Source organism: Pinus tabuliformis, chromosome 5_1 (genome assembly GCF_031772625.1).
Source record: "Pinus tabuliformis cultivar Carrire ecotype Pingquan chromosome 5_1, CPIR1, whole genome shotgun sequence".
In the NCBI taxonomy this organism is placed as follows: domain Eukaryota; kingdom Viridiplantae; phylum Streptophyta; class Pinopsida; order Pinales; family Pinaceae; genus Pinus; species Pinus tabuliformis.
Genome location: NC_142305.1, coordinates 763,760,988 through 763,773,362, shown reverse-complemented (window position 1 = coordinate 763,773,362; position 12,375 = coordinate 763,760,988). Strand labels below are relative to the sequence as shown.

The 12,375-nt window shown below is 40.1% G+C and overlaps 1 protein-coding gene across 1 annotated transcript in view; it reads left to right on the top strand.

Annotated features, from left to right (window-relative positions):
* LOC149167155 (DNA (cytosine-5)-methyltransferase DRM2-like) overlaps window positions 1–12,375 on the top strand; it is a 224,253-nt gene that overhangs the window by 167,300 nt on the left and 44,578 nt on the right. The window contains exon 5 of the mRNA XM_089430386.1: window positions 11,503–11,609. Within this exon, the coding sequence (XP_089286512.1) occupies window positions 11,503–11,609 (107 nt within the window). The remainder of the gene's footprint in view (window positions 1–11,502; window positions 11,610–12,375) is intronic.

Here is a 12,375-nt window from a genome sequence, read left to right as displayed (position 1 = left end):
AGGGACCACATGGCTAGTTCAAGTGGCGGAGAAATGACACAATGAGCTAGTTGGTGGCTGCAAGGGGCTGTTGTCTGCCCGTTGAGGACCATCTTGGATAAAAAAAATTCTCCTAGGGATATCACCCACAAAATGGTGGGTAATAGTGCATAGACCTATGGATAGGTCAATTGTAGGCTCTCGACAGATCTATAAGATTAAGTATGTTGCAAATGGCAGTGTGAGGTATAAGGCTAGGTTTATGACTAAGGGGTATGCACAGTAGGAAGGCATAGATTATGAGAAGACCTTCACTCCAATGGCTAGATATACCTCTATCCGAGGAGTGATCTCATTAGTAGCGCAAATGGAATGGCAGTTCACCAGATGGACGTCAACACTGCATTATTGAACATGGTTATACAGGAGGAGGTGTATATCGAACATCCAGAGGGTTTTGAGACACACATGTGTGCAGACTATAGAGGGCGCTATATGGGCTCAAACAAGCTCCCAAGCATGGTATGATCGGCTAGACAACTACTTGCAACATATGTGCTTCATGAAGAGCGAAGCTAATTCCAACCTCTACTACGTGATGGTTCCAAGTAAGCCACTCGTATTGGTTTTATATGTGGATGATCTCTTCTTGACAGGGTCATCGAAGCTCATAGAGGACTGCAAGAGGGACTTGTTAGCAGGTTTCAAGATGGACTTGGGATTGATGCATTACTTCCTAGGACTGGACGTATGGCAGACAAACGAGGAGATCTTCCTTGGGAAAGGGAGATATACCATGGAGATTTTGAAGATATTCTAGATGCAGGACGATAGACCCATGTCCATGCTTATGATTACCAATTGGAGGAAGACAAATGCATCAGAGGACGTAGATGTGGGCCCAACCTTATATAGGTAGCTCATCGGAATTCTCATGTATCTGGTCAACACAAGGCCAGACATTTGTTTCGCAATTAACACTCTCAATCAATTCATGGTGGAATTGAAGAGAGTGCACTGGACAACAACAAGACACGTATTGAGGTATCCGTGCAACACAGTCGAGTATGGTTTGAAATATACTCGAGGCGATGGTGTCAATTTGTGTGGATATACAGATGCAGATTGGGCAGGCAGTTCAATGGATCGGAAAAGCACCTTAGTGTGTTGCTTTAGTATTGAATCAGGGGTTGTCTCTTGGTGCAGCAAGAAGCAGAATTCCGTAGCACTGAGTTTTGTAGAGGCAAAATACATGGAAACTAGCATGGCCACATGCGAAGCTATTTGGCTTCGGAAGCTGCTAGTGGGTTTGTTTGGTCAGCGGTTGGATTCGACCAATATCTACTGTGATAATCAAAGTTGCATCAGGCTCTTTGAGAATCCAATGTTTCATGATAGGTCAAAGAATATTGACATCAAATACCACTTCATCAGAGATTGTGTACAGCGTGGATCAGTTCGGCTACAACATGTTCCCACAGATTAGCAGGTTGCAGATATTCTCATGAAGGCCTTGGGTAAGGAAAAGTTTGTCTACTTCAGAGATAAGATGGGAGTAGTGGAGAACATCTTCCTTGCTAATAGGGAGTGTTAGTTTTGATAGTAGTGGACGTGTATTCTAATCTCTATGGTGTCTATGAGGCTAAGGAACACATTTTCTCCAATACCCAAAAAATGTTTCGCAAGAAACACCTCAATTAGATTAATTAGCCAATTATTAAATATTTTCCTAAGTCTAACATAGGAAAACTAGTTAATTAAATCAAATTAATTGAGGAAAATCGATTTTTCTCTAGAGAGTTCTGGAAAAGTCATTTGATGTTGATGGGATCAAGATGATCTTAGCCATCAATTGTGATTAGATCACAGTCGTTGGTTGCTCAATGAGAGATTATAAGGGTAAATCGATGGAGCCTTGGAGAAGGCACAACAAAGATTCAATGGTGCGATTTGCAGCGAGAGCAAGGGCAAAAAAGGAGACACCAGCAGTGGGGATTTCGCAGAGAGAATGGGGAGAGAATTTCTAGATAAATTCTCCACAGTGATTCCAACACTCCAGTGACAGGGAGGTTGAATTTATCTGTAAAAAGGTCGTACCAGGAGGTGTGAATTAGCTAGTGTGCACTGCCAGTTTACCTAGTGCGAGTTGCAGAGGCTACAATTCGAGTTCCAAATTTGATATTAGCTACCCGAGGAGGTGTGAGTGGCTTCAGTGAGTAGCAGGAGGTAGTGTGGTTGTCGGAACGAATTTTAGACGCTGATCGAATTTTCCAAAGCCAGTGGTGCGCATTTCCAGTCACCATTGTGAGCAGCAAGAGGAGGTGTGGGTACGCTGGGAGGAGCCCATTTTGATTTTGCAGAGAAAACTTGGGTTTCCATATTGATTTTCCAGTGGGGAAAATTGTATGCCAAAGCTTTGCTAGTAAGAGGAAAGAAGTTGTTGTATTTCTCAATTTCACTAAAGAATTAATAATAATAAAACCCTCATTTGCAAAACTGGTTTTCCCCAAATTGGGGTTTTTGCAGGGACTATTGTCTAAAAATCGTGTTATCTATTTTGTGTGTGCATTATTTCTTAGTACCTGTATTTATTTGTGAAGATTGCACTAGTGAATTAATTGTTATTTGTTGAATTAATTTCTAAAGACAAATAAACTGCATAAGTTAGAATATTAATCTCCAATTGCTACAATTAAGGAAATTTCACACTCATAAAAACTCAAGGTGTTGGTTTGCTACGAAATTGGCAGTGCAAATAGCGGGGGGTATCCTCTTGGGAAGTTTTATCAACAAGCTCTACACATTTAATGTATTAAATACCTCTTTTAGCTGTGGGACATAATTAGTGATACTAAGGACTTCAAGTGGTTAGGTTTGACTCTGTTGATCAGGATGTGGACAACACAAAAGATAGTGTATAATTTTCTATCATGGTAGTTTAAAGGGCCTCGGGATGTATGGGCTTTATGTCAAGAATTATTTGGACATTTTAGTCTACCAACTCTCTGCTTGGTCTCAAAACTACATTTCCTAGTAAAATATTGGTCAAAAAAGGTGTTTTTCTATTCAATGAATTTGTAGAACCATAAGCACTCACTCTTCCTTTAATCACAAGTTATGGGGTTGGCTTATGCTTCACCAAGGATTGAATGTCAAGACTAGGCTTCATAAAGTTGGCGTTACAAGTATAACTGCTATATGCACGATTTGTGGTAGGGATGAAATTGTTGAGCATGTCTTTTGGAGACATTTGTCTGCAAAGGTATTTTGGGCATTGTTTATGGTCCAAGTTCCAATCCTAGTGGAACTGTGCCCACAAAGATTTTAGCCAATTTTGAATTGACCCAAAACTTTGAAAAAATAATAAAACAACATTGGATTGATTAGAACCCCAACGTTGGCTTTTCGTCAGACTTCCATTTTCAGATGCATTTGAGTAGGTTATTTGACACCAAAAGGGAGAAGCGTATCAATATTCACACCATGGTCAAATTTTGGTTGAACATTGACATGTGTCAAGTTCTCTTGATTTGTTAGAGTCTAGTCAACCCTAGGGCATTGAGGGTTAGTTAAGTTAGGTGTAGACAAATTGGAATAGAATAATCTTTGGGTTATTCAAACACAACGATTGAGCGACATAATAATTCATAGTTCTTTTAGGACTCTGAATATCATGCAATAGCGTAATCAGACCAAGGTTACTTGGGAGCGGGAGCGAAAGCGGAGAACGAGAGCAGGAGCAGGAGCGAGGAGCAACATTTTCAAAGGTTCGAGAGCGAATCGGGATCAAATTTTTATATAATATATATTTTTATATATTTTGATGCATATATGTCAACAAAAGCATGTAGAATGATGAATTAGATATAAAAAGCATAAAACATAGATTGAACCATATAACATCAATCATTTAGAAGTTATAATCTTCATCAACCACGTCCACAAGTTAGTAACATACAACATATCGAGTCTCATGATTCATCAATCTTAAAGTTTCAAGCTTTCAAAATTCAATACATAACATTTATCATCATGGATCACCAAAATTATATAAAAATTTTAACATGAAATGAAATGTTATAAAATGAAATGAAATTAAACAACTTTCAACTTTCAGGAAGCATCATATTCATCATTCATTACCAATGAGTTATAATTGCCAACTTCAAACTTCAAACTTAAATTGTCATATATTGTTTACAAAAAATATCATAATAAATATGAAAGAATCAAAGTTATAAAAACTACTAGAAACTAGAAAAGACAAGTAAATCTATTATCTATTGCTAATGCTTGGGCCTGTTGAATCTTGCCGCTATGAAAATTCTATCACTGCAACAACTGATTTATTTTACCTACTTATTTTCCAATAACTTATTTATGAAATTCTTTCAATAAACATTAAAATAAATTATGTTGCAGATATCACACCATAATACAGAAACAAACACATGCACAAGAATCAACACATCGACATAGATATTTTGGACAACAATCCCCGGAAAAACCTAGTGTGGGAAAAAACCGATGCAACAAGGGAGGATTTTATTATTTAGCAATTCTTCAGTACAACAGGGTGCTAAATTGGCTTACCCAACAGAGAGAAAAAATCTCTAGTACTTCTCCCAGTCTCAGCATCAACCTGGCTAACCTCTGCGTAGATCCCAAACACTCTGTGTCAGCCCCTGCCTCTCTGCGTCAGCGCTGGGCCTCTCCGCGTCACCCACACAAGCCCTCCAGTGATTGCACAGTCTGCTGCTACCTCTGCGTCTGCCTCCCCAACCTCTACGCTGGTCTTCTAGTGCTACTCCCGACTCTCTGTTTCATACTTGCTGCCTCCTGCTGCTCTCCAGACCACTAGTTCGAATTTCTCAGCTAACCCCGCTCCAGAAATCGAACTGATTGGTCTCCCTCAGTGTGTCCTCCAACTGAACCTCAAGCCTCTTCTTATAATTTTCTCGTTGGTCCATCAACGGCTGAGATTAAATCTCTAATCAATGGCTAAGATTAGATTTGGCTTGCTCCATGACTTTTGGACCCTTCTAACCCAGTTTCATAATAATACCCATTAATATTTTATTTTTCCTAAGTTTAGACTTAGGAACTCCATTAAACATATTAATTATTTTAATATCTCCCAAACCGGTTAGAATCTGCCCAAACCATTTCTGGGTCTTGGAGATCTCATGTGCTTTAGCCTCTCCACCAATTTTCATGGCTAGAACACATCCGATGCTACTCCAAATCAACACTCCCTCTTAGCGAGGACATTGCTCTAGTAATAATCCTCACTAAATATCACCCTGATCATCCAACATCGGTCCTTGTGCTGATGCTAGGCCTCCTGCCCAACATCCTCTGCACTGCTGCATCCGGTACTGCTGCCCATGGTCATGCCACTGCCACTACTGCATCCTATACTGCTGCCCATGGTCCTGCCACTGCCACTGCTGCATCTGTACGGCAGCTCCCTCTACATCCGTGCTACTGTTGGTCCTTTCTTCCAACACTGCATCTGCACTGCAACTCTCTCTGCCACATTGCACCATGCTACTGCTGACTGCTATCGCACTGCAACATCACCCCCATTTCTATTACTGAAAAGGATTCTTTATCATCCCCATCTTTTCCCTGAAATAATCAAACTTTGTTCTTCCAAGGGCCTTGGTGAGGATGTCTACCACATGTTCTCCTGTAGGAGTGTAGCTCAACTGTACAACTCCTCGTTGGACACAGTCTCTGACAAAGTGACATCGGATATCAATATGATTTGACCGATCATGAAACACTGGATTCCCAGAGAGCTTGATGCAATTCTGATTATCGCACACGATCCTGGTCGCCTCCATTTTTCTTCGGAATGCATTAACAAGCAGTTTTCTGAGCCATATGGCCTCACACAAAGTTGTGCTCGCCGCCATATATTCCGCCTCAGATGAGCTCAGAGCCACGAACTTCTGTTTCCTACTGCACCAGGAGGTCATTCTTGATCCATGTTGAAACAGTACCCAAAGGTAATTTTCCGATCCACTGAACTTTCTGCCCAATCTACATCAGTAAATCCGCTCAATCTTATATTCTTACTCCTGGTGTACAAGAGTCCATAATTGACTATTCCCTGTAATTACCTGAGAACATGTTTGGCTGATGCCCAACGCGCCCTCTTCGGTTCCACCATGAACTGACTGAGGGTATTGACAGCATAGCAAATGTCTGGCCTGGTATTGACCAGATACATCAGGGACCCTATGAACTGCCTGTATAAGGTGGGATCAACGTCCTTGTCTTCTGATGCATCAATCTTCTGTAGCCATGGGTCTACAGTCCTCCATCATGAAACTCTTCAGGATCTCTGTAGCATATCTCCCTTGCCCAAGGAAGATCTCTCCCTTTTGCGGCCAAACTTCCAACCCTAGGAAATAATGCATTCGTCCCAAATCTTTCATATCGAATTTTGTTGCTAGATTCTTCTTGCAGTCCCCAATGAGCCTGGATGATCCTGTCAGAAAGAGATCATCCACATACAATACTAAGATTAGTGGCTCATTCTCTACAACCAGATAGTAGAGATTTGGATCTGTGTCACTCTTGAAAAATCCCATCTTCTGCAAGTAGCCATCGATTCGACCATACCATGCTCTAGGTGCCTGTTTCAATCCACACAAGGCTTTCGTCAACCTGCATGCATGAGACTTCTTCTCATGTGTCTCAAAGCCCTCTGGTTGTTCAATGTATACCTCTTCTTCTATCACCCCGTTTAGAAATGTCGTTTTGACATCCATCTGATGAATCTCCCACCCCATTTGTGCTGCAAGAGATATCACGATTCTAATAGATGTATACCTGGCTACCAGGGCAAAGGTCTCTTCGTAGTCAATTCCTTCCCTCTGAGCATACCCTTTAGCCACAAACCTGGCTTTATATTTCTCTACATTGTCGTCTACAACGTATTTGATCTTGTAGATCCATCTCAAACCTACCACTGATCTGTCTTGAGGCCTTGGCACTACCTCCCAGACATCGTTCACCATTATGGAGTTGTACTCCTCTACCATCGCATCTAGCCAAACCTGATGTTGAGCTGCCTCCTGGAAACTGGCAAGCTCCCCATCCTGAGCTACTAATGCCTGATATCTATCTGGCTGTTTTCGCTCCCTCTTATTGTTTCTTGGCACACCGATGAAGTCCTCTGCATCTCGCAGAATCTGACGAAGTTCCCTGCTAGTTCTTCCTCTGCCAGCAAGTGCTTCTGTTAGCTCCTCCTCATCTTGTGAATCTTCCTGACCCGAGGAAGAATTCTTTACTTCCATTGGTTGAAGAGGTTTAACCAACGGCTCCTCTTTTGACTGCTCCTCGGAAGGCATTTCACGAGATTTTCTGAAAGCCCTGTCCTCCATGAACTTCACATCTCGTCGAACCACTACCTTCCTGCTCCCTGGAAGATAGATTCTGTATGCCTTAGCGTTTTCGCTATATCCCACCAAATACCCTTTTTTCGCAGTTTGATCCAGCTTTTTCCTCTTTTTCTAGAGTATGTGGCAATATGCTAAACTCCCAAATATCATGAAATGACTAACTTCAGACATTTTCCCTGTGAAAACTTTTTCTGGAGTAATCTTGCCTAATGCTCAGTGAGGAGTTTTGTTCTGAACATAGACTGTTATGTTGCATGCTTCCGCCCACAGGAATTTTGGCATATCCTGATCATACATCATGGCCCTAGATGTTTCTACAATAGTCCTGTTCTTCCTTTCTGCTACTCCATTCTACTCGGATTGTAAGGAGTTGTCTACTCTCTTCTGATGCCCTCCTTAGCACAAAAATCCGTGAAGTCCTTATCGACATACTCTCCACCATTATCTGAGCGCAAAACTTTTATTTTCTTCCCAGTCAGATTCTCCACCAGAGCCTTCAACTCTTTGAATCGATAAAAAACCTCGTCCTTGGTTTTTAGAAAATAAATCCAAGTTTTCCTTGAGTGGTCATTAATGAAGGTAAGGAAGTACTTGGCACCACTAAGAGCTTTAGTGGACATAGGTCCGCAGATATTTGAGTGTATCAATCCTAGTAGACTCTTGGCCCTGTTTTTACTTCTAGGAAATGTTGCTTTTGCATACTTTCCTAGAGCACATCCTCTGCTTACATCATCTCGCTTTGTACTAAGATGCGAAACTCCTATTACAGTGCTCCTGAGAATTCTCAGAGCCCCATGGTGCAAATGTCCCATTCTTCTATGCCATATTTCATTCAAATCTTTGTCTCCATGACTGCTTATTAGTGCCATTGGTGATTCTAGTTGTAGTCTATACAACCTGTTACTTTTGATCCCGATCTGCACTTTCTTTTTCAGCTCGGGTGTTTGACGTATACTTTCTCCTTATGAAGAAGATGTCATAGCCTTTGCCTTGAAGTTGCGACATGGAAAGTAAGTTCATCCCTAATCCTGGTACATGTAGCACATTGGTAGCACGGAACCGCTCTCCCGATTCTGTTTGAAAAACTATGGGACCCCTCCCCACTGGAGTACACTTTGCCTTGTTACTCATGGTGATCTGAAAGTTCATCTTCTCCTCCCGATAATATGAGAAACATTCTCGGATTCCCGTCATATGCCAAGAGGCTCCACTGTCTATATACCATACCTCTGATGATGCAAAACTAGTCATACAAGCCACTTCTTCCAACCTGGAAGCCAACATAGAGAAATCGAAATCACTCTCTTGTGCAATTTTCTGAAAATCTGTACAAGTCTCCTGATGTAGATGCCTCTGCATCATGGTCTCGACCCATAATTGATTTTCCCTTCATGTCTCTAATTACTTGCTCTGATACCATGTGAAAATTCTATCACTGCAACAACTAATTTACTTTACCTACTTATCTTCCAATAAATTATTTATGAAATTCTTTCAATAAACATTAAAATAAATTATGCTGCAGATATCACACCATAATACAAAAACAAACACATGCACAAGAATCAACACATCGACACAGATATTTTGGACAACAGTCCCCGGAAAAACCCAATGTGGGAAAACCGGTGCAACAAGGGAGGATTTTATTATTTAGCAATTCTTCAGTACAACAGGGTGCCAAACTGGCTTACCCAACAGAGAGAAAAATTCTCCAGCACTTCTCCCAGTCTCAGCGTCAGCCTGGCTGACCTCTGCGTAGCTCCCAGACACTCTACGTCAGCCCCTGCCTCTCTGCGTTAGCACTGGGCCTCTCTGCGTCACCCACGCAGGCCCTCCAGTGACTGCGCAGTCTGTTGTTGCCTCCGCGTTTGCCTCTCCAACCTCTGCGTTGGTCTTCTAGTGCTACTCCCAACTCTCTGTTTCGTATTTGCTGCTCTCCAAACCACTAGTTCAAATTTCTCAGCTAACCCCGCCCCAAAAATCAAACTAATTGGTCTCCCTCAGTGTGTCTTCCAACTGACCCTCAAGCCTCTTCTTATACTTTTCTCGTTTGTCCATCAACGGCCGAGATTAAATCTCTAATCAACAGCTAAGATTAGATTTGGCTTGATCCATGACTTTTCGACCCTTCTAACGCAGTTTTTTATTAATACCCATTAATATTTTATTTTTCTTAATTTTAGACTTAGGAACTCCATTAAAAATATTAATTATTTTAATATCTCCCAAACCGGTTAGAATTTACCCAAACCATTTCTGGGTCTTGAAGATCTCATGTGCTTTAGCCTCTCCACCAAATCCGATGCTACCCCAAATCAACATCCACCACAAGAAATGTCTAATTTTTTAGTCTTGTTGGAAAATCAGGGTCTTTGTCATTAATATCACCCTCTAAGCCGTAATATCCAGAGGTATCTTTGTCATTACCTCTGGATCTATATAGGGATCTTTTTCATTAATATCACCCTCTAAGCATTAACATAAGATAGAAAAAGCATAGCATGTCAAGTCAAGATTTTGTTTTTAAGTGATGGCTACATTTTTAGTAGGGTCATGATAGAGGAGTTCAACAACCAATGTCACTAAAATCAAGGCACATAGAGGGATTGGTGCTCTTGATTAAATACGAGTTCCATAGCCTAATACATGACAAAATCCAAAGGAAACATAGCAATCGCCCCCATCCGAAAATCCTGAAAAATTGATAAGTCTACTGGATTTTGAATGAAATTTAAAATTCTACTTTCTCCATATGAGATCCAATGAGGTCAAAACCATTCTCAAACATCCCGAAACATTTCATGTTAATGTTAAAAATTTTAATTGAAGATTAAGGAGAATGTCACTTTTACTTTAAGAATTGAATATTACCATGAATCACATATCAATACTAGGGCCATAGGCTTGATCATTAAGATGTCTCACTCAAAAATTATTGTTTCTTTGAAAAAACATTGGGAATGTTTTTGCAACCAAAAAATTGCAAAAAAGGCTAAGGAGCAAAAATTTCGCTCCGGGGGTCGCTCCCGAAATTCGCTCCCTGCGGGAGCGATTCCGGGAGCGCGCTCCAGGAACGGGTTCGAGGGGGGGAGATGCTCCCCTGCAACCTTGAATCAGACCAGTTAAGCGGGGTGCAAAGGATGCAATTGCAATTGAATCTGAAAATTATCTGGTCTGTCTGGTACTTCAAGATCTACCTACTATTGGGTGGTGGAGTTGCTGAAGCATATCCTTGAAAATAGGCATAGGCATTGTTAGTAAGCTGTTGGTAAGACTGCATGTTATAAAGGGTAGGCATGCCTCTGTTCTTTATATTATCATATTCACTATTCATGCTGCCAAAATAAAGTTGTATCTAATTTTCAGATTTAGCAAACCACACTGCAATACCTAACCTCGACGATGATTATTTTCAGCATTAAAAAATGCATAAAGATAAATATGCTAATAGTAGAGCTTAAAATCAGCCTTGATTAATCTTAAAATTACAATGTGCTTGATAGGAAATTGATTGTCTTGTGATATGCAGTACTTCTGAAAATGAGGTTTATTCAGTCTTTTGATATGCAGTACTTCTGAAAATATTTCTAGATATAGGTGAGTTCTAGCAAAAGATAAATTACCTATTTTTAGGTATTCCTTTGAGGTGGACAATTTTGGATTTGCTATAATGGTTATTAGCTGACAATATGTAAATGTTTAAATTACCAGCATAGTCAGAAGTCATATGTGGGTAGGTAGTACTGCTTTTTAGTGAAGAATGATCAAAATACATTTGTCAGTAGTATTAGGTTTTATTTGTGAACACATTAAAGCTTTCATTTTCTTCAACTACAATGATTTACCTAATGTTGTATGATATTAACTACTCAAGTTACACTTGTACTTTTCAGGATCCTAGATTGCATGTAGATCTGTATTTTACCTAATTTTATTTTCATCGCATCTGTTCCATTTTGAACTTTCTGGTATCGATTTTAGTCTGTGTCTATGGAGGAAGCTTCCTCCAACTCCTATGTTTACTGTAAGTCATGCTTTTCATGCCAAGTTTTCTTGCATATATTTGAATAGTGAATAAAAATTATTCTATTTGTCATGGTTGCAGGGATCGATACTCCTATAGTTGAATTGGTAGATTTCATTGAAGCTCATCTACGTTGGGTAGAAAGCAATGAAGATTTGGAAGCAATTACTGAGAATTTCAATGATAAGGTACATATGGATAGCCTTCCTGGAGATATGCTTAGAAAATCATTAACACAAGATTACCTCGAATAAGATTCTTTAAAATCTACATATTCTCATAGTAGGCCTTTCCTTTGATGTACACTGGCATACTGTATATAGTGTCTTAGATGATTCTAGGACTTAAACTGTTATTCTTCAATTGCATTGACGATCACAAGGTGGCCAAAGAAGCTACCATAAGGTTATATATGTCTGTACCATAGTACAATAAATATAAAATGTTATCTTCGTCAAGGCCTCTTCAACTAAAAGTCACCCTAATGTTGAAAGATTCTATGGAATCTCATATTAGTTAGAGATGCATTTGATAGTGATTTCCTGTTGTTTTTATGTTGCAATTCCTAAATGCCTAGTTGGGCCAATACATTCCAATCTCTACGTCGTGACTTATCTCGAGTGGAATGGAGTCTGGACTAGTCATCCCATTAAAGGTTGCACAACATCACCTTTTGCATAAAAAGGTTATGCCTATCATTCTGCTAAATTTTATATGCTTCTCCTTTCCTGCTAGACAATGCATTTGTCCACAAAACAGACCCCTTTCTAGTGAAGGGGGACAAGTTACAACAAAGAGAATGGTAAATCCAATAACGACCCATGCTCAAAAAAGTTTGGCAACTTCTAAGCTCTGCATAAAAAGCTTAATAGCTTCAACCTTTTGATAAACCACACATCAACCATTCACACAAACAGAGTGATGGAGCCTATCCTTCTCCATTAAATTATTATT